Here is a 24,521-nt window from a genome sequence, read left to right on the forward strand (position 1 = left end):
GGAAAACTAGAAATCTCACATTGGGCCAAGCTCAAGAGGACTAGGAAGCAACAGCAGCTACTCTGGGGATATAAAGATTTCTAGATAAATGAACATTAAATGCAGCTCTTACATGACAAGAGCCGCCATATGGCTTTTTCACACATTTCTAGCCTATTCTAAGATTCAGCCAGGGGCCAACACTGAGATTATCAGTATCCAGGACTCAGAGTATCCAGAGAAAACTACACCTAAGACCTGCCTGGACATACAAGAGTGCTATAGGACTTGTATTGTATGTTCCTCAGTAAACTAACCAACAGGAGAGGCAGGGCAAAACAGAAGAAATGTCAGGTGAGGAAGCAGAAACCTTATAATTTTAATTCAATGTCCCAGCCTCAGTACTCTCACTCCTCATGAAAACAGAACAGAAAGAAATTAAACAATTTCCAAAGAGGTAAATGAGCTTAATAATTCATTGAAGATATAAATTTTTTGACTACTTAAGGGAAACTTTATGAATAAACTTTACAAATAACTTTATGAATAGTAGTAACATGGGGAAATCTCATTTTATGAATTAATATCAGAAAGAAATTATGTAAGTCAAGACTGAATACTGGAAAGTCCAAATTGCAGAATATTTTAAAAGAAAAAAACATTTACTACTTTTTATAACCTCAATGAACCTCTGATGTAAAATGGAACTCCTTCAGCTGTGACATGATACAAAATTGACTGTAAAAGAAATAATAGGAAGTAGATCCTCGCTGTGATTCTTCTCATTACCTGCTGGGCAAATTTGAACAAACTACTTAACCTCTCTGAATCTCAATTCCATTATCTATTAAATGGCAAAAATAATGGAGAATTAATATTTACTGAGTATTTACTGACATGCTTCACATTCTATTAACACCAAACTTTTCATTTAATCTGCACAACAACAAACAAGGTTCTCAAAGTTACTATTTCCTGTATTCCCCTACAAGAATTAGAGGCACAGGGAGGGAACACAAGCCCAAGGTCTGAGTAAGCATCAGTGCTATTGGAAACTTGAGTCTCAGCAGTACTGTGCCTGCTTCGCAGGAGTGACTGGTGTTTGCCTGAAAAAAATACATTTAAAACAGTGTTGAAACTTAAGAAGCTATACATATATAAGAAATCACTAGTATTTAATGAATAGATAAAATTCATTAAGAATTAGCAGAATCAATCTAATTAATTCTAATTAATTAAATCAGTAAAGTATAAAATAATGAATTTATTTCTCAAGCATATTAAAATTACTTGCAGTATATGTGTGTATCATATACTTTTAAATCCATTTTAACCTGGCTTGAAATAGGTAAATTGTGAATGTGTAAGAAATATAGACCCAAGGAGCACATACACAAAGGAAAACTCTCCAAGCTCGAGTGTGCACATGTGTGCATTCTCTCTCTCTCTCTCTCTCTCTCTCTCTCTCTCTCTCTCTCTCTCTCTCTCTCTCTCTCAGAACCTGTTCCTTTTTGAAACCAACCTGAACAAACTGCTTTTCAGATCCACAGAAATGAAGGCCAGTGGGCTGCTCTTAACCAGGCGCGCTCTTCCTCCTACCAGGTATGTTCACTGGCATGGGGCAGACACCTGGCTGAATGCATGAAGATGGTTAACTCAGAGCAAGGGAGATGCCCGATACTGCAGCCCAGACACCCCAAAGCAGACAGCACTGCAGTGTAGGGCATTGAGTGTAGCAGAGAAGACCCAAGACATTTGACCACGCCATGAGGTCAGCATGGTTGGTATGGGAGCTGAGGCACAGCATGACTGTCATGGTAATGACCAATGGAGTCACTAACAAAAGATTAAACCACAGAGAGTTTTAAAGAAGATGGAAGAGTATATAATGTACTTCTAAATAATTTTATTAATTGTGGAAAAAAAATTTTTAGATGAGTTGTTTAAAAGGGTAAATCAGAAAACTCAAAACATATTCATCTTCTTATCTGACCATTTGAGGAACTCTGCTAGGATGTGAGACTTCACCCCTGCCCTCAAAGAACTATATATTGGTGGTAGAAAACACGCATCAAAGAAAAACAAAAAACCAAAAGGTCACATAAATAATTATTTGAAGTTCTGATCAAACCTTAAAAGGAACTTACTGTGTGCAGGGAGAGTGCAGGAAGAACACCTGGTCTGGAAAAGGAGGTCAGAGAACACTTCTCTGAGGAAGTGACATTCAAGCTGGAACCTGGGAAATAAGTTGGTCACTAAACATGGGTCCCATAAAGAGATATAAAAGCCATCTGGGAGACAACCTGTGAGGATGCCCTGAGACTACAATGAGCTTGACTCAGAAGTTACATCCTGTTGAAAGCCACCAGCCTTTCCCGACTTCACTCCAGCAGCCAAGGCCTACCTGGCCATCTTGCTCCAGCCTCAATTCTACAGTTGCTTCTCCAGAGAGTGGTCGTCAAGAGAGATCATGTTACTGCTCTGCTCAGAACTCCCAAATGTCTTCCCATCTCATTCAAATCTAAAGCCACATTGCTTTCAAAGTCCTCAACTACATAATCTGGACCCCTGTCACACATATCTGAATTTTCTCTACTGTTCTAGCCACTCTCTCGCCTCAGTACCTTTGCACTATGGGTTCTCTTCATAAGGAACACTGTTTCCCCAAATAACCCATAGTTTGTTCCCTCATCTCCTTCAAGTGTCTGCTCAAATGTTCTTTTACAGGTGAGACTGTTAACTATCACTCTTTACATAATTGCACTCCTCTATTCCTCTCCCTTTCCAACCTCATTTTTCTCTACAGTCATGCACCACCTAAAAATATTCTAGAAAATGATGGACTGCATATATGCATATATGACAGTGATCCCATGAGATTATATTGCTTAGTGACAACTTAGTTTGTGTAAGTACACTCTATGATGTTTACCACAATGAAATTGACCAACAACACCTTTCTCAGAATCCCCCATGAAGTGATAAATTACTGTATTTTCTCCATATGAAATATATATACAAATAAATTGTAAAACCATACACTAGGAATATTTCCTCCCTAGAATGCAAGCTCCACTAGCTTTCCTCTTTTGTTTAATGAATGAGCTGGTGAACATGTATTACATTCTCACGGCAGATCTTGGAGATAAGAAAGTGATGTGGAGGGAAGCTGGAGAAGGAGCTAAGGCACAAGACCTTATAAGCCATAAAAGGAATTTTGGTATTTATCTTGGGAAAGCCATTGACAGATTTTAAGCAGAAACACGACATGATCAATTTATATCTTTCAGGATCATTTTAATTTGTATAAGGAAAATGGAATGGAGTGGAATGGACCAAATAAGAACTCCCATCCCTGGGATTCACACAAGCTTTGGCATCTATCTATGTGATTAATCTGTACACCCTTAGCAAATGAAAATAAGTCATTTGCTCACCTTATCACATTGTATTTGCAAAGTTTCCAATACTGTCTCTAAAAGTTTAAATATTTCTTTCCCAAATATTTTCTTTCTGAATGAGCCCTCAAATGAAAATGCACTGATATAATGACTTCACAAATTCTCATTACTGAGACACCAGTATATCATATGGTTAGTACTTGGAGCGTGCACAAAAAAATCTCTCTGAATAAGACCCATAAAGGTTAAGAGTAGCCTAATTTGCTGATATTCTTTTAGCTACAAATTTGGCTAAGAGCTTGGGTATGGGGAAGAAGATAAGTGAGAGAAACACTGGTGATTTAACCTCCAGTGTTCCCTTAAGGACAAACATTTGTCACCTTGACAGCAAGGTGAAAGGTTCGCAGCGAGCTTGCTTACAACAGGACTCGCCCCTCTCTCTCTCGTCCCTGGGGACCTGTGATTTCTGAACACACATGATCTGAACGAATGATGATGCTGAGGATGACAAGCCACAGAAAGGGCTAGGGAGGAAAAGAGGTTGAGACCCACATAACTCAGAGCCTCCAATGGAAATGTTGCTCCAGGGACTGTGACAAAGATTTACCATTTGCTGCTCCTCTTCTAAGCTTCCACTTGAGGCTGGAATAATCAACTCTATAAATTATCACACAACATTCAAACAGTGTCCCCAGTTAACAGCATGGATCCCACTGCTAATAACTGTGAGTGTGTTATAAAGCCAAAGTCCTAGGCATATATATTTCCACTTTCTATACAAATTTCTAATTTTTAGGGTTTACAATTCTGATGTGAAAATCTGCTGCAGGCTTAAATCAGGAACAAAAACAAGGCTAATTTTTACTCTGGATAAAAACATATAACTTGAATCAGTATTAATGTGATGATACTCATGCATCAAAAAGAATAATAGAATCTCTAGTTTGACCTAAAAGCTAAATTGCTTATCCTATTTTCAAAAGGGAAAGAGGAAGGGATTTTTTTTTTTTTTTAAGAATTAAAGTTATTCATTTAGGGACATTTTTGGTTCTAATTTAACTTCAGGAATCAGTGACATTTATTTGTGTGTTCCTTTGATAAATGGGATTTTTGTTTATAATAATATTTTTTAAGTTTTATTTGTTCTTTTAGATGTACATGACAGTAGAGTCTATTTTGACATATTTATAAGAACCTGGAGTACATCTTATTCTAATTAGGATCCCAGTCTGTGGTTGTACATGATGTGGAGATTAATTGTGGTACATTCATATATGTACATAGAAAAGTTTTACATTTTTACTTTGAAAATGATCTTAAACTGAAATCAGTGTAAAATTAAAATTAAATCTATCATCCATTCTATTTAAATATTTATTCATTGCCTAATCATCACTATTTCCAAGTATTGTCAAAAGGGCCAAAATGTTTTTTAAGAAAGTCAACTTTTTAACATAACATAACTGATAGAAAAGTGAAGTTACAAAGCATATGGGAAAATGTATGGGAATGTAAGAGAGTATAGGCAGGGACTTGGAGTCTAGGATGAGAATAGAAGTCAAGAAAAACAAAACAGGGTAGGGAGGGAACGAATGGAATTCTCACCTTTATACTGACTTAATAACTATTTGTCTTTCATTCCCGAAGAAAAAACAGGAATCAGCTATGCTCACCCCTGGAAACCACATACCTAGTAGGTATCAAATCCGACTTGATTATCTCACCTAAATGCATTAATTTTGTTCTTAACACCACACTAACTAATCCTAAAATCTTTGGCGTCCCTACCTCATTATGCTCTTTACATGTCCTGTTCTTTCTACCACCCAGTACCACAGACACTTTCATGAAAAACTGCCAGAATAAATATCTAAGTAGGAAAAGAGCATTACAATAATGCTTAAAAAACAAAAGTCCTTATCTATTAGAGATTTGGACAAAAATGCTCTGCACTTTTGTCCTTCACTTACTAAAAAGAGACGAATACTGGGGCTTGCTTCAAAATAATACCCAAGAGGGGAAGACTGGATGGGAGTGTAGAGGGAACAAGGGTGGGTTGAGATGGCACCTGCTGAGGTTGAGGGATGGCTACAGAAGGCTCATTAATATTATCTGATCTACTCTGCAAATGTTTCATAACTTCTAGTGAAAAAAAAATGTTTCAAAGGGCCAGGGGTTTTGAAGAAATACTATACCAGTGACTAGATAAAAAAAAAGTTTCAAAACAGGATTACAGAGAGTTTTGGCCACAGGGATGGAGAAGGTTGGGAATACACATTTTTAAAAATAAACTGGATAAAAATTGCAGCTAATGTTGATGAATGCTTGCTAATGGGTCACTCTACTAAGGATTTCAGATACTTGGTCTTATTTCATCTCTTTAAAAATTTGGGAAGCAAGGCATCCTTAATTTAAAACTTTTAAAACTAGTTGTGAAACTGCTCCTGTATCAGGGCCCAGCACACAGGAGTCACTAATCACTGAAGAAATGACCAAGAAAATTTTTCCTTTCCCTCTTTCTTTCTAAGAGTATTCAAAGGCTTGGTGCTCATCATTGTTTGTCTGGACTCAGAATGCTCTGCACTTCTGTCCTTCACTTACTAAAAAAATGGCTGCCAGGCCATTTTTCCCCAGTATATACCTTTACATAATATACTTCTTGAAAAATCAACAGCAGTACCTTACATGGCATCAAGTGCAAGCTGAGCCGCCCATTCAAGCCTCTACATTAGATTTCTCACCTTTTTTCTACAGATCACCAATAAGAATAGGCTTACTACAGTAAGCCATTCATTCATTCCACACTGATTCTACATTCTATAATATTCTATACTGATTATCCAGTAAGCCATTGTTATCCAGTAAGTCATTCATTCATTCTATACTGATTATCTACTATATACCAGGTGCTGTATTTGCCATTATCCATACACAGGGAGATAAAACCGTGAAGGTAACAGGCATGGTCTCTGCCTTCTGGGGACACATCCACTCTCAGGCTGACCTTCCCACTTAGGCTATTCTTGATTTTCAAAACCTTATGCCTAACATACCCCAGGAATCCTTTCCTGGCCATTTTGCTCTATCATGCTCTCCCGTTTTTGATTGATGATATCATACATTTAAGTAGTTAATTACATTTCATATTGTGTTTTTCTCTAAATGCTTTACTTTTGTGCATCTCTTTCTTCCATTACACTAAGTACAGAAATTGTGACTTCTATTTTTTTTCATCACACAACTGAATGTAACTAAACTGAAATCAATGGCATGGAAATACTGTGTGGCCAATAAATATCTTTCAGGGCTGGGTGGAGTAGCTCAGTGATAGAGTACTTGTCTAGCACATGCAAAAGCCCTGGGTTCAATTCCAGCACTGCAAAAAATAAATAAGTAAAAAGTAGGAAAACTATCTTCAATACTGAAAATAATTAAGACTATTAAGTCAAAATAATAACACACAAGATCTAATTTATCTTTGAAAATGGAGATACAAAAAAACTCTAGGAAAGATATAGATTTACAAATGAAAAAAGTACAAAAAGGAAAATTTCTTTTGCTCTGGTTTAGCTATTGTCAATAATGTACAGTATTTTATAAGTTATATTAAATATCAGTCTTTTTTTAAATTCTTCTATTTTATAAAATATAATTTAGAGGCCATATCATAGGCCAAATTTATTAGGGTTCTGCTATGATGTCAATAATATTGATAGAAGCAAATTAAGTCTTTAGTTATTTAGAAGAAAAACTAGTTTTCAATAGAAGCAAAGATTAATATAATGTGTGTAGTCATAATATTAACCTAAAAAGAATATTAGCATAGTTTAACCATGTGTAAATTTAACTAAAAAGTCTAATAAGTGAATTCGCAAGCTTTTCATGTCAAATATAACTTTCCTACAGAAAATCAGTTGTAACAAATATTAGACTAGTTTCCTTCAATGTACTATTTGTTCCTTGTGGGTTATTCTGATGGTTTATACTATATTTTGTCTACAAGGCTGTAACATTATAATTCATCATAAACTACTAGGTAGATTTCTGCATGGAGAATTGTTATGGTTTGAATATGAGGTGTCCCCCAAAAGCTCATGTGTGAGACAATGCAAGAAGTCTCAGAGGAGAAACGATCGGACTGCGAGAGTCTTAATCCAATCAATAAAATGATCCCCTGATGGGATTAACTGGATGGGGGGTAGAGACAGGTGGGGTGCAGTTGGAGGAAGTAGTTAAATGGGGGCGTGGATATAGGGTATATATTTTGTATCTGGAGCTGGCTTTCCTCCACCACCCTCTGCTGCCATGATGTTCAGCCTCACTTTCAGCCCTGAGAAATGGAGCTGGCCTTCTACAGATTAAGACCTCTGAAATCATGAACGCTAAAATAATCTTTCCTTCTCTGCAATTGCTCTGGTCAGATCCTTTAGTCATAGCAGGCAAAAAAAAAAAAAAAAAAAAAGCTGACTAAAACAAGAATCAACAGCAGTAATATCCCCTTAGTCTGGAATGAATGGCATTATTTTCCCAAATTCTATCCACTCTGTAAGATTTCTTCTCACACCATCTCTACTAGAAGATCTCTCCAGTCACCCATTCTTCCACTTATCTTATCCTGTAAAGACTTAATCACTGCAGTGTACGCTCTGTAAGACTGGGATCTATGCCTGGTGACATCATATTCCTCCCAGCTCCATGATCCATTTCCTTTAATGCAAGTACTCAATAAAAAGTGATCTTTTCTAATGATAAGAACAATTGTGTATAAAAATATAGATGAACATTCACCTCTATACAAACACACTCCAAGACATTCATTCACAAATCCATCAAGTACATAGAAAATTTTACAAGTAAAAATTATGTCCATAACTTAAATGGCACCTTAAAATGCATTTTTCCAAACTTTATAATTTTTTTTCTAAAACTTTTAAGTTCCTGACAAGTTGGCTAAATTATCCTAGTCCCTAAGCATTTTTTCTTTGAAAATGATTCCTAGATCTACTTAACTAGTTATTTTCTCTTTATCTGTTTATCCCTTTGTTTTCTTCTGCCTACATTTCTGGAAAGATAAATCATTTCTTCTGAGCCCCTACAGAATAATAACTTGGACAAACGTAACTCAGGTATGAATTAGAAAAATGAAAATAAGGATAAAAATCGGCATAGGTAAGACTGTTTTTAACTTTTTGATAAATTGCCATTTTGTTAAATGTTCTGACCAGCCTGGACTACAACACAGGATTTCTGTGACTAGAGATAGTCTTTGCCTAACTTTAAATCAAAATCAGTATTCAAACCCCTAAAGAGGGGTGGTAAGAAGATCAAAGAGGTAAACAAAAAAAAAATTGGTAATTTCTACAATGAAGAGCTAAGGTTTGGGACTATTCAATGCTTGAAAGGAATAGAATAGGAAAGGTAAGAAGAATAGTCAGACTGTCAGAAAGCTGTTCACTCAAGTTACTCTGAAATATATCCTTTAGGTTTTAGGCTTAAATAGTCTTTCAAAAATTATAACAACAAATGGTAGTTCTTAATTATCAAAATAAAGAACTGAAAACACTGGATATTTACTAAAATTTCCTTTGAAATTTTACTGATCAGTGAAATCCAAAAGTTAGAAGATCACTGACCTAGTCAAACTGCCACATAAGAGACCACTACTACTGAAAATTAGTTTTTGGATGTTAGTAGATTCGATTAAAAAATATAATAGTACCATGAAAACAGCTGTTGAATACAGAGGAAGGCACAAAGTAAAAATATTCAGATTCTGAAAATAAACTAACTTGCGGGATGTTAGCTGTATTATCATCTGTTTCCCAAGTCTTATACACATGAGGTTTATTTATTTTCCTGAGACTGTAAACATTTTCTAAGAGTATTAGTAGTTGATCAAAATAAGCACAGTGTTGGGGGAGAAAAGCAATCTACCATTATGAAAAGCTAATATATATATATATTGGAATTTAACCACTAAAAAAGTTTGGCTATGCACCAGAGTTTTTTCTAACATCCTCAAGAAAATAGTCCTCTCAGTAAACTAAAGGGGAACTGCAAATGAAATTCATGAGCACTTTTCATAAGGCAAAATGCTGAATACTGCACCAGGTAGTACCCGAACAACAAATCCCTGTCAAGCCGGACATGGGAGTACGGTTGACTTTAGAGTCACTATAAGAAGATCTGAGTGGAAAGTTGGGCTATTACCTGAAATAAACATTAAAAAATAAAGACATATAAAAGTAGACAGCAAATTATACTTATATTTGCAAAATAGTTTGTATAATAAACATTTCAGTGCTATCCAACAGAACCTTTTGCAACGATAAAAATGTTCAACACTTTAGGCTGTTCAATGCTGTAGCCACCAGTCACAAGTGGCTAGTGTGACTGAGGAACTCAAGTTTAATTTAATTTCTATCAGTTTAACTTTAAATACCCACATGTGGCTTGTGGCTACCAAATTAGTCAGTGCAGCTATGAATGATATGAAATGGCAGCATTCAACTGTCTTCCCCTTCCTGAACTGGGAAATAAAGGAACTGCCTTTACAGCAGACACACGCAAACCAGGAAGGTTTCAATGTCAGCGAGACATCATTTTAAGGTACAGTGAGTCAATAAAAAGGGAAAGCAGTCAGCAATGGAAAAGAGAACATACTTAAAAGCAAGTATTAAGAACACCTATCTCTAAGCATCATCTAGGAAAGAAGATCCCTGGTCCAAATGATGGACCTGTCTGTTTCCAAGGGTAACATACCCCTGTTATGGAGTCAGACACATCCATTTACAACAGCCCGACAGAATCAAACTTGGGAACTATCTCCCTAAGTCAACTTTCTCTAATCCCGTTCTCACCAAATAAACTTCTTGTTAAAATATTTCTCATGTGAATGAACCATGAAGAATGCAACAACGCAAATGTCTTAAGATTTTCCCATAATTATTTTTCCACTTAATTAATAAACTGGTTACTTGCTTTATATATTATTATCTGAGTAGGAATAACTTAGTCCATTCCTGGGAGATGGAGCTACAAAATCAGTTTCTGAAAAGGACCGTAGTAAATGTACAAAGTGTATGACCCTGTGTCCCTGACAATGAAGAGCTCAGTACCTTGAAAATGTAAAAAGATTCAAATAGATGATGGAAAAGAACAGTTGACGGTACTGGAAATGATTTCACCTGGGGATGACATCTGCTATCACCAAAGCCAAGGGAGAAGAGCTCACAGATGTTGGGGTGCCAGAGTTATCTCCAGCAGACAAAGAAAAACTTCCTCAAGGACTATGGAACCCAATGTCTCATTCTTAAAAGAGTTCTCTTTCTGATTTGTTCAGATTCTTAAAACCATATATCAAAATATGTACTTCAGTGATCCACTCCTTACAGTTCTCATATACAAATGAAAGATTAGTGACATTTAGGAAAACTAAGAGAAGCAACAACAGTGCTGAGATATTCAAAAGTTTATGATATTTTTGTCTCTAGAAAACTCAGTGTTTATGACACCAGATTGACAGAATCCGAAAAACAAAATTTAAAAGGCAGATATGATGGAAAGTTTGCTTTAGGACTAAGGATTATTGAGATTATTCCTTGTAGGAGACCTTGGTGTTATTTTTCAAATATATCTTTGAAATTCATATAAAAGAAGAAAAAAACAGAACACACTTTATTACAAAAGAAGACTTATTTCTAATCTGAATACTTTCTACTTTAATAGTTTGAAAACTTTTTTAACCAGTTGTTTATATTGGTGAGGGTTTTTTTAAGCTGAAAATTTAACCTTTTGACTTCAATAATTGGCCTGAAACTACAAGAGATGTGGATGCCAAATTCTATAGATCCTTAATGATGTAGAGTCAGGGTTCAACTATCTTTGAGGAAAAGTATCTGTGAAAAAAAAGAAAAAAAGATGGCCCTGCATGAACAATGTTTTCCATGATCCCTACTTAATTTATTCCTCTTCAAAGAAACAGAAGCAAATGAAGAGAAAAAGTAGTAACCACTATTTTCTCAATAAACAAAAAATATATTATTTTTCTATTGCTGATTTTAATTTTTGAAAAAGATTGAAAAAATCTGTCCTGCTCCAAATTTATTGACCTCAGTGGCTACTGATCAGGGATTCTGAGTGGCCTGTTAAGCTGCTATCAGAAATATAGATGTCACAAAGGTTATCATAAGAAAGTGAAACCAACTTTCCCATTAAAAATCACGTCTGATTAACTATACATCCCTTCTCTGGGTATCTTCAAAGTCTATATCTTCTTTTCTTTTTTATATAAAGATATATATCACTCTCCAAAGCTCCTCCAGCCGTCACAAATTATTTTCTCATTTAACAAAATTTAACCTCTAGCAAAATGATAAGACTAAAGTCAAAGCAATACTCTTGAGTTATGAATCTACCAAACTCAACTGCAAAACTCTGTAACATGATGCTTCTAAAGAAGGAATTGCATTAGCTTCCATTTGCTCTCATATCATATGGCAAGTTCAAGTTATCTGGTTCCTCACTATCACCTTGAGTTTTTTTCTTTACCTTTCCTCTCCACCCCTTTTTCTATTTTCTAAGTACTTCGAGTGCCTCTTAGATATGATTTTTATCTAGCTTTTATACACTACTGAATTGGTTATTTAATCTTTCAAACATGTAATTTTTCTCTGATATATTGTTTTTTTTTTCAGTACTGTCCAAAAATTCAGCTTTCACTGGTCAATTTGACTATATGATCTATTTCACAAATTGTTAAAGATTAAATTTAACTTTAAAACAGTAGTTCTTTCATTACCGAGAGTGTAACAATTCTCTATAATGTATATAATGGCATTCACTTGTTTTAACATTTTATTAGAAAATCTCTAGCTATTTAAATATATGTAGAAGTCACATATATAGTAATCTTTATGGAAAACTTTCTGATATTTAAAATCACTAATTTCAATGATAAGGGCATATGGATTAGTAATCTATTATGTAGAAATAATCTGACTTAATCTATTTCACAGAGGTTATTATTAGAAGAAAATCTTATAAATCATCCAATATCAAATAAAATGTGGGGATGAATTTTCTCCCCAATTCTCAATCAACATGTGACGGTAAAGCAATACAAATGTTTATGGCTATAGTCCATGTTTTATAGAAGTTTAAAAGCTCACAATCTAAAATCATTTTAAAATAGAAAAAACAAAGTAAGATCACTTTAACATAGTTCAGTAGGTGACCAACCAAAGTGACATCGGAATTTTTGTTGAATTAATTCAACATATAATTTTAATAAATGAACATACATTTGAGGTGCATTTTATTTATTTACTTATTTGTGCCAGTGATTAACCCAAAGGCACTTAACAACTGAGCAACATCCTCAGCCCTTTTTTATTTATTTATGTTTTTAAATTTTGAGACAGTGTCTCACTAAGTTGCTTAGGGCCTTGCTATATTGCTGAGGCTGGCTTTGCACTTGTGATCTTCTTGCCTCAGTCTCCCTAGCCACTGAAATTACAGATAGGTGCCACCACACCTGGCTATATAGAACATATTTTTAAATGAATTATTTCTATCTATTTATTTAACAAACATTTTTGAGCACTTATTCTGTGTCAGATAAGCCTCTTTTCTTTATTAAGTTACCCAGCCTCAGTTATTTCATTATATGTATAGCAAAACAGAGAAATCCACATTCTATACATTAAATAAGCATTTTTTTAAAAAGCAAGAGAAATTACTTTTTTTTTTTCTTTTAGTGGTGCTGGAGATTGAACCCAGGGCCTTATGTGTGCATGGCAAGCACTCTACCAATTGAGCCATATCCCCAGCCTGAGAAATTACTTTTAAAAGAGGCTTTAAGAGATGGCTAGAATAATGGAGAACAGAGACGTGCAACCATGAGGTGAGCAAAGCAAATGCCCAAGTGCTGGAAGAAAGAAGGAAGAGTGAATCAAGAGTTAGCAGGAGGATGAAATACACTGAAGACAAAAAAGAGAGTGCCAAACAGGGAGGACCCTTGAATGGTCAATCTTGTGGAAGGCAATTAAGAGCCAACTGAAGGCACTGGGGCATAGAGGGGACATATAAAAGTAGTATGGGATGACAGTTTGTCTTAGACCCTTGTGAATATAATGAGAAAGAAGATAGGATTCATCACCTTAGCTCTTGGAAATGACCAAAGCACAACAATATTTATAAACATTACCCCTCCTAAGCAAATGGATAAACATACTAACTTAAGCTTTCAAGAGAAAACTAAGAACATTTTAGAATGTTCTTGCCCAAAAGATTAAAAAAAAAAAAAAAAACCCTAAGTCTTGACTAGTAGACCAAGCAGTCTTATAAAGTTAAACTATAAACACAGCATTTTAAATTTAATTATTACACTTATTAGAAACATCACCAAAAAAGCTACAATGGAAAAATAAACACATGTGTGGTTATAACAAAAGAGAAAGAAGATATATAAACTGTAAGCTCAGAAGACATACATTTTATAAATACTACCTCACAATATATTTTGTTTTATTAAAGTCCTCTATTATCGGAACCTCCATTCACTTAAGTGCATAATTCTCCAAATTTTACTGTTGATTTATGTGAATATTTGCAAATTAAATGGATAGAGATCAAAATGAGGTTTCTAGAATTTTCAATTACTCTTCTATGTTCATCTTCATTTTATGTTCCATACAAACAATTTTATCTTAAGTAATTGTATTAATGTCATGTGTAATATCTTAAGATAGAGAAATAATTTTTAACAGTCATGAATACTGATCCAATTATTTTCAGAGACAAGCATATTATCACTATGTAGATGTGAGAATAACACGATGAGGCTGGACTTTCATGGGAAAAATACCAGTAAAGGCAGCAACAAACAGATTCAATTCATTAACCAACGGTTTCACCATCAGAAGAGGCACTTCCAAACCTATTACTTGTATCTACAGAACCCCCAGATGATGGGTTTTGCCTTTCAACATATATCAGATATGTATTTTGACTATAAAACTAAAAGAAAATGTGGGATTTGTCTGACACTGTGGTAGGGAAGAACTTTATAAATATAAAGGCAATGGGGAAAATCTACAAAGGAAGGGTGGATGAATCCGGGGGATATAAAAACTTTAAACTTTAACAACAATAAGCAAAATAATGAATTCCAACTCATGTATTGCACCACACACAAACATTAACTCCAAATGGATCATAAGCCTGAATATAAAAATAAAAATACAACTTAGAAAACAAAATCTTTTGGACTTTGGGTAAAACAAAAAGCATGAGATAAGCCAGGCATGGTGGCACAAACCTGCAATCCCAGCTACTCTGAAGGCTAAGGGAGAAGGCTCCAAGCTCAAGGCGGGTCTAAGAAACTTACTGAGATCCTGTCCCCAAATAAAACTTAAAAAGGGCTGGGGACATAGCTCAGCAGTGAAAGACTTGACAGAATGCATAAGACCCTGGGTTCAAACCCTAGCAGCAGGCAGGCAGTTGGAAGCATGAGACATAAAAGAAAAAACAGATAAACTCAATTTATCTAAAGTTTAGATATTCTGCTTTTGAAATTCATTGTTAAGAAAATGTAGAAGGAAGCTACAAATTGGGAGAAGCTACTTGTAAAATACATATCTGACAAATGAACGGTGTTCAAAAGACATTTCAAAACCTCATTAAAGAAAATAAGCAACCCAATTAACAAATGGGTAAGAAATTTGAAAATACACTCCACCAAAGAAGATATATAGATAGCAAATAAGCATATTAAAAATGTACAACATTATTAATTATTAGGGAAACACAAAATTATACTGACATATGTCTATATAGCTCTTGGAATGGCTAAAATAAATGCATATTGCTAATACCAAGGGCTGGCAAGGATATGGAGCAACTGGATTCTTTATGTATTTACTCTTCAGATGTAACATCTTGGGATATTCTTGTGCAAAACAGTTTGGTAGTTTCTGATAATGTTAACATACTTACCATATCAGCAATCCCATGCCTAGGTATTTCTCCAAGAGAAATGGAAACACATGTCTATGCCAGAACTTGTAAATAAATATTCATAGCAACTTTATTCTGTATACAAATATTCATAGCGACTGTATTCATAATCACCAAACATAAAAGAAAAACTATTAGTCAGCTTCCTGTTCACAATAACAAAATAACTGAGATAATTATAAAGAAAAAAGGATTATTTTGGCTCACAGTTTTAGAAGTTCTAGTCCATGGCTGAGCAAACCCATCTCTTTTAGGCCTTGGGTAAAAGTGCCACATAGGAATAGAAGGGAGCATGTGACAGAGTAAACTGCTCACCTCATGGCAGTTAAACAGAAAAGAAAGAATAAAGGGATCTGGTATCATAATCTCCTTTAAGGGCATATCCCCAGTGACCTAAGGGCCTCCCATTAAGCCCCTCCTAAAGGTCCACAGCACCTCCCAATAGTAGCACCCCGAGGACCAAATCTTTAAAACATAGGCCTTCGGGGAATATTCAACATCCAAAGTATAGCACAATCCAAAGTTCATCAACTTATAAATGAATGAACAATGCAATACTACTTAGCAAAAGAAGTAGATTCAAAACATATACACTATGCTATTCCAATCATATGGCTATGGAAAAGGCAAAAGTATAGGGACAGGGAAAAAATTCAGAGGCTACTAGAGGCTAAGAATGGGGAAGGGAATTGACTACAAGAAGGCAAGAAGAAACTTTGCCTTGAATGAGGTGGTTGTTGCATGACTGTGTGCCTTTGTTAAAGCTCAGTACTGTATGCCTAAAGTAAATTTTTCTGTATAAAAGTTATACCTCAATAAATTTGAGCTGAATTTATAAGATTCTGTCAATCAAAAATATGAGTCAATGAGATATAGCAACAGTGGAAAAATGTTTAATAAGTTCTAAGCAAATATTTAATACTCTCTCTCTACCTGCCCCCCCTCCACCCATACCCCAATTGGGATTTGACTTTCTCACTTTAAGAGTCTGTATTGCTGTGTATGTAGGCAGAAACCTACACTGTTTGGTTTACTATGTTTTTATGCCAAGATCCCCCAAATTGGCTCAATAAATAGATTAATCATGGTAAACTTTCAGTTTGGGGAAACAGAAGCCAGAAAATGTGAACTATCTGCCACACTATTATTATCAGCTAATAATTGGTGGGCACGTTCTACTTCAGTCCATAATGAAGCAATTCCAAGTGGATTGGGTTCAAATTAAGGAAATTTAATTTTGGTTCTAACCAACTACTAGGATCATGTTTCTTAGAAGGCCCTTTACAAATATCTTGGTCCAGAATAATTTATACTTATTTATTTTTACCCAAAGGGATATAGGAGCAAATATTTTTCCAATTTGAGAATGATGACATTTTAAAAATTAATAAAAATAAACATGAAAGTACATGGCATTTGTTAAAGGGTAATAAAATAACTCCAGTCAATTGGCTAGTTCTACACCAGTAGATTTCTTTAAATAGTAATGAAATCATTGCTTTAAAAAAATCCATCATTATTAAAATAAAAAAAATTTTTGCCTCAGCCTCCACCAAAATTAGATTTGTAAGTTGCTGGTCATTCATATAATTAAATCTGTGTCACAAATTTGCAAGAAAAATGGTCACTGTGACTAATGCATTTACTGCTACACAAGTCCTGTCAGACAGCATAGAGATCATTATGCTGCTAAAATGGAGTAGGTAAAGATTCCATACATTTTTATTGAGTAATGAGGCCATTTTTTTTTACTTACAATGACTATACTTCAGATAAGAGTTGTTTAAAAACTAAATCCAAGCATGGCTATCACAGGGTCTTCCTTCCTGCAGCATTATAGCACATTTTTAACTAAACATGATGTGCGTTCTGCTTTTCTAATCAAGTGTTACACAGAAAATGCTCCAGTGAAAGAAATATGAGCGTCTTCAGACTGCCAGAGGCCCTGATTCCTGGAGTTTCCTCTCTGCCTCTCCCAAATAGTGCTACTCACCTCTTTGATGAAGTGACTGAGAAATGACCTCTAAGAACAGAGCTGCCCAATTGTAAGGCAAAGAAAACGACTCAAAAGACACACTGTCAGAATTAGTCATTAAACTTACTCTCTTTTCGAATCCTTTTCAAACCTGCAGAGTTCAGAGATGGAAAGTCTTGATTTGGTACTGTGCTAATTTCATCTTTATCAAAAGGAGGATACGCCCCAGACAGCCTGTGTAGATGGCAGAGCATAGCTACAGAGTAATAGTAGCTTCTATTCCCCATTTGATTTAATTTCAGTAAGCTTCTATTCATGAAAAGATTTTTTTTATTTATAGTGTTGATGTTTTGACTTGAAATGGTTTAAAAAGTGGATCTTATTCAACAAACAGTGGGCTGACATGACAGACGCCATCGTGGTGCCTGAACATGGGAAAATGCTGCATTGAAGGCAGTTCCTGTCCTCCCCCTTTCTTAAATCATTTCTTTTTACTTATTTTTTCACATATTTCTATTCTATGTCTTGCTTCAGTATCTAGAAATATGTCTTGAACCTAATGGGCTCTGAGTATATGTGTGCTGATTTCCTCTCCTATTTTCCTATTTGTGCCACACTGCAAATTAAGCCAACAGTATTTTTAAAAGGAAAAGTAGTCTGCTAAAGCAGACTAGTTCAGCTCTCATGATATTCATCTGCCCCAAAAGGTGGTCAAATGAAATGCATGGCATGATGGGATTTCTATTCTGTAAGGTGGAAAACAGCCTCCATTGATCTGAACATAGTTCAAAAGACAAGTTTTAAAGACGAGGTGAGCCATTCAAAATCTGGTGTTGTTGAGTCCTCATCAGTACAAGGATGAACTTGAAATAGTATTCTATACGGTGACACTAAACACCAGTTAACAAAGAAGTTGTTTTTTCTGGCATTTAAGTTGAATAAAAATAAAAATTTTAAAGAAGTCATGAACTGGGGAGGGGCAAAATCCTAAGTGAATAATTTGGAGTGGTTGTGATTTTAAGAAAATTAAACAACAACAAAATCAGCATAGTTCTCATTATTGTACAAAATAAAATACTCCAAAACCACAAATGACTTACATTCTAGACTTAGGTGAAAGAAAAACCAAAGTAACAATTGTGTCTTCTCTAGTACCACCCTTGTGCCTCTGAGTTCACATCTGAGATTTTTGCTCTAATTGTTAAAAAGCAGTGTCATGCAGCAAAGTTAACTTGCTTCCTTTCCAACATTCTCAATGTGGCTGAGTGTATTTTGGAAGAAGAAAGGAAGAATGAGGGAATAAACATACATCTCAAGTTATTAAAATGTGGCATTAGTGTTTGCAACTTCCTTTCTTCCAGCAGCTTCCATAACATCAGTTAACTATTCGAATCTTTTTACAAAGCTGGGCAGTGATGGGGGAACCAGCCAAAGCAAAGAGGGAAACAGACAGGTGAAGGAAGAACTGTGCTGGCTAGTCCCTCAGCTCAAGGGAAGGAGTTCTTTTTAACCTTGGCCTTGCTTGTAAGGAGGAATGTTCATGGTAGAATAGCCTGCTAGTTGTAGCAGTGGGTATTTTTTTTAAAAAAGTGAAATAAACCCATTTTTTTGACATTTTAAGTGAAGATTTTCAGAAAGCGAACAGTGATTCATAGGTCTTTATGAGACCAGCTGTTATGCATTCACAAGGTGGTAAAACCTCTCTTCTGATTCTTTGCTGCGGTTTCAGAAATCCTTACATCTGTGTTGCCATGGATTGCTCCAGTGTTGTATAACACCGGTTACTGGAAAGCAACAGCATGACTAATTTTGTCACTCACTAGGGTTTCTCTTTAAGATCAGGAGTCACCACAAATAACAAAATAGGCTGAGTAATCCAACAAGAAATGTTCTTTCTTTCCCTTTTAATCTGTAAGTCTTGGGAGACATGGAAACACCGAATTTAACCTCCAAACAAAAAAATGCTAAATGCTAACAAATCATGTGATCTATATTTGGTTTGGGGAAAAAATTATTTAACAGTGTTAAACCTTTGGAAAAGAATTTCTCAATTGGAATTTTTTTCAAAAACTTGCCAGTATCTAAACAAGCAAACAACCCTTCTTCTGATGGGGAAGTAATATGTATAAGATGATTGAACCTGAAATACATGCTTTTACATACACAAAAGTGTATATGTATATAAATTTTGATAACATTTCAGGGTGCACTTGACTATCAAATTTTATTAAAGCCTCATCAAGAAGGAAATCTCAAATCACTTATTATGTTCCACAATTATTATAAACTGAACAATTTAAATGAGAGAAGGAGATAATGACATTAACTTCTTAACTTAAGCAATCCTCTGTGGCACAATTTTAAAATATTCTCTTGGTCTGAAATTTATGTAAATTGAATTCATCTATCATTAGTTATTACCAGTCTAGCTACATTTCTTTAAAAAAAAACAATTTTCTGCATCAATTACTTTTTAAAAACACTGTGTTTTAATTAGACCTGGGACATTATTAAACTAGCTATAAATATGTACAGTATTTTATTTGGTATACCCAGATGCCTGAAAATCAACAAGAACACCCTCAGAGTTCTTTCTTCAAAAATTCTTCTATTAAAGGCCTTTCATTCAAAGTTTTGGTAATCTGAAAAAAATACACTTTTCAAATTCTAATATGAATATATAACATGAACCATTTGCTCCTAATCAGAAAAATCACTCAAAGCGATTTTTATCACATTATACAAGCACTTGCTATAGATTATAGCACTTTAGCCTCACCACACTCTCTATGTGGGTACTATCATACCCCATTTTATACATAGGGAAGGGCATCTGGTCAGTCTGGTATTCAGTCAAGCAAGGACCCAAATCCAGACAGTCTGACTCCAGAAACTCCTAAAATACTACGACTCGTAATCATACATTTTAAGGAGAGGGGGTTAGCTTCCATTCATATAGAAAATTCCCAAGTAACTATAACACCATGATATTAATGCAAGTATGGTGTTGGAATTCCAGGAATGCTGTTTAAACAAAGAAGACTTGGCTCTTAGGGGGCTCTCTGTCCTTTCCTACTACTTTTCCTTACTATCCAGATGTTTTGGCTGGAGCAACAGCAACTACCCTGGACCATGAGGCAACAGAGAAAAGGATGCTGCATGCTGCGAATGGCAGAAGAGAAAGACAGGAGTCTTGACTAGCAAGCTGCTATACCATGTTTGGACAGCCTCCCCACAGACTTTATATAATAGGGAAACAGATCTTTATCTTGTATAAGCCACTGTCATTTGTAAAGGGATTACTATTAAAGAAGTTGAACCTAATGCTCACTTATACAATTCGGACCCACATGTATTTCAAAATCCAAGGTTTGCTATTACTTGTCAAAGAATGGGGGAAGAAATAGAATTATTTTCCTTACAAACACTGAAGCAAAATATATCCAATCACCATTTCCATTCTCAGACTCTCTCGGTCATTTTCAGCTTTGGGAAAGAAAGAGGAGGGGAAGGAATGGGAGAGGGAAGTGGAAAAGACATTTCTGCCTCTCGGTCTCTGCTGATGCCATTTCCTCGTCGAAGGCCACCAAGTCCTACCAATATTTCAAGGCCCACATCAAAGAAATCTGGTCTGTGAGGCCCCTGAATTCAGAGTGCTCACTGCCTCTGCTCTTCATCTGACAATCTACACCTCAGCAACATCTTTTGTGCAGCTTGTTAACTGTTACGTTGTATTTCTTTCACTATGTGTCACCTCCACAACCTAGTGGGACATACCTCATATTTCTTTGTACCTTTCCACAGCTACCAAGAAACTACCTCTGTGTGGCAGGAGATCAATAAATACTTTTGATTGATTAACTGTATTAAGGTAAGAAATGAAAGGAAAGAAAGGAAAAAGAGTAGGAGACTAAGGAATGGGAATACACAACTTCTTAAAGTGAAGGAGCAAAAATAAACTCCTAAAGAAACTCTGGATGGAGGTTTACCTCACAGGACCTTATTGAACAACTGGGCCTGGCAGGAAAATATCATTATAGGCTCAGACAGTCGGTGTGAAGTTCAAATTATCCTTAGTAAGCTGTCCTACAATGAAGGGACTTCACTCAGACAATTGCCTGAGTTTTACTTTATCAGTTAGCCTTGACATTTTCAAGCCTAAGAGCCCCTAACTCAAGAAGCCATGTTTTGTGGTGCATATGTACAATTTCAAACCATACAAACACTGGCTTCCAGCAAGATCATATTTTATAAATATTATTCTGCCAAACAACTGGGACAACATAGGTAATAACACTTGGACACAAGAAAGAATGATTTGACAAAATATTACTGAGTCTAAACTAAGTAGAGTAAGAGATCTATTTTAAAAATAGGCTTTATTACTTCTCTAAAATCCAATAATAACAGCATCACTAGAAACATTACTGCTCAAGTAAAATATCATGTACTTTGTGAAAGCTACACCATTAAAAGTTCTGTAGGGCTATAGACATTAAAAGCTATGGAGCACCACGTGGAGTTAACACCACGCAGCAGTGTGTTTAGAAGCTTTAACTACATTTAGTTACATACAATACAGTAATAGGTGACATAAAGGGCATTTTCAAAATATGTAATTGATATTTTACCTATTTTACATGAAATAGGTCATACCCCACTGATTTTATTTTCAATCATTTCGAAATTACCATACCACATATTGTCAATGAGTTATGCACATAAAAATACAATGTTCTAATTTATTTTCACAAATTTACCAAAGTTTTATGGTACAAATAATAACATTAACAGAAAATTCAGTCTCTTTTCCATTCTTTCATAACAAAAAATCAAGTCTTTGCTATATCATCTATTTTAAAAAGCTAAAGTAACATGCTTAATATTAGTTCTGCTTATGAAAGTTGAACTACTTTTCAATCTTTTTTAACCTAACTCAATTCAAACCTCTCAATGTACTACATTATCTTGCAAATCGCTCATTAATTATATTCTTATGTCAAAATTTTTTCACAAAGATTTCTCAGAAGTATCCAAGACAGTAGCTTCTTTGACAGTGAAAGGTACAAAATAAATGACATGTCAACAAATAAATTAGCATTCCCTTTCTGACCAGCTGGGTCATGTTTCCTTTTCAAAATCTCAGTCCTATGATACGAAATAATAATTATCTAAAAGACCTCATTAAATGATCAGTATATTGACATAACCTCTATAAGGAGATACATAGTGTTTTAATTGATTCCTTGAATCCATTACATAGAATATTAAATCCAAGCCTCCAAAATAATTATAAGAGGACATTTACTTTATTCATTAACCAATTTTCTTTAGGGTATGGATAATGGCACATAAAAAGGTTCAAGAATTTTCATATAAACCAAAAAGTAAAAAATGTCCATCTTTTACTAAATCTTTCATATAAACAACATCACAACAAATTATAATAGACAAGTTAAACCATGTTTACTTACCAAAAAACTTCCGAAGGCTGAATTAAATATCGCAGCTGCCTATAGAAAAAATAAACGGGAGGAAAAGCTCAGTGAAAGTAAACAAGAATAGGAAAAGCAAAGATTATCATTTTCCCTTCCCCCACTACTCAAAACCTTAAAACATTGACCCTATTGAGCAGAGTTAGTCACTGCTTACAAAAATTGCCAGTGGCCTGTAGTTTACTAAGACAGATGAGCTGCAGCTTAGGAATTCATAAATAATGGGTCTCAAAGCAGGCAGAAAGGCTTGCCACAAGATGCTCCGAACCTGTGTGACAGCACCAAAAGAATCTTCACCAATAGTAAATCAAAACCTTGTTGTTATTGATTTTGCTGCTAGACTTAGAACAATCAGAGGCTGATTTATGCATCAGAAAATTCATGTTAGTGAGAGAAGGAAAAAAAATCTTTAGGCAAACATGAATACTCCCTATTAGGGAGCAGAAATCCTATAACTATAACCATGAGGGAGATCTGTTCCCATACAACACACTTCAGAAATGTGAATGACGCAGTTAAGACCAGGAGAGCATTGCTAAACCATCATCTCTCCAGTAGAAACAAGCAAGAAAAACTTCAATTTGGTGCTCAAAATTCAAAGAAAAAATATTTGACTTTGCGCTTACCTAAACATCCATGAAATACACAGTAGATGCAATATAGCTCTTAATTTTGCACCAATCACTATATTCCATGAAGCTACACCACAGTCCTGAAAGCTTCTCACATTACCCCCAAATAAGAAAAACTGTATAACATCCAATTTGATGAAAGAAAATAAGGGGAAAAATAGGAAAAGGGAAAAGGAAGGGTAGGTAGAGAAAACCTATTTACATCTCCAGCAGATCCAGAGCAGAGCTAAATTAATCATCATGGACATTATCAGCCTCGCTGTAGTAAAAAGAGGATGTCAGTTTAGTAAGTTTGAATAAAGTCCAAAGCCAGGCTAAGAGCTGCAGCTGAAAATGCCTTCTGCTCCAGAAGAGGAGGCAATGAGAGTGAATGGGTAATGAGATCCCTGGCTCCAGAGAGCTTAGCTCTCCTCTTCCAGTTCATAATTAATTCAAAGCTTTGATAATTTCATTAGATTTCTCCTTTGCTGGCCCTATCAATAAAAGATGGCACTGGACCACAGCTCCTCTGTGGCATAAACGAAGGCACAGACATAGGCCAGGGAAACCTTTGCTTCCTAACAGGGACAATGGCATATGGTGTTTTGTGTTGTTTTGGGAGCAGTGGAGGGAAAATTTAAAAAAAGGTTCAGCTAAATAAAACATTACAGATGACAACTGAAAACTATAGCACATATTTCACACATCTTCCTGGAATTCCACTATGGGTGATTCCAAGAAAGTTTCATGTATGGAGAAAAATAAAAGGATACAAATAAGTGAGTTGCGGTGAGATCAACAGGGAACACTGCTTTCCTTCCTACAAAATGTACTTCCCCATAATAATCTTGACCCTATTTTGTTCATAAAATTAATTTGACTCTCCTTTTAATAAAGTAATGAGGTCTTTCCTTTGAGATCCTGTATTCCTTCCAGTGCTTTTCATTAACCTTATACTTGAAAACTAGCATTTAAGGAAATATGGAAATACTAGAAGTAAAAAGACTCAGAAGTCAAAGTAAAATAAGTATTAACTTCTGTT

General features: G+C 35.2%; 1 protein-coding gene across 3 annotated transcripts in view; it reads right to left on the bottom strand.

Annotated features, from left to right (window-relative positions):
- Slc10a7 (solute carrier family 10 member 7) overlaps nt 1–24,521 on the bottom strand; it is a 243,177-nt gene that overhangs the window by 141,847 nt on the left and 76,809 nt on the right. For 2 of the 3 annotated variants that reach the window (XM_048813481.1, XM_015484452.2), the window contains exon 5: nt 22,848–22,886. The exons of the other annotated variant lie outside the window; for it this stretch is intronic. In XM_048813481.1, coding sequence (XP_048669438.1) covers nt 22,848–22,886 — 39 coding nt within the window. The remainder of the gene's footprint in view (nt 1–22,847; nt 22,887–24,521) is intronic. 3 annotated transcript variants of the gene reach the window in all.

Source organism: Marmota marmota, unplaced genomic scaffold (genome assembly GCF_001458135.2).
Source record: "Marmota marmota marmota unplaced genomic scaffold, marMar, whole genome shotgun sequence".
Lineage (NCBI taxonomy): Eukaryota > Metazoa > Chordata > Mammalia > Rodentia > Sciuridae > Marmota > Marmota marmota.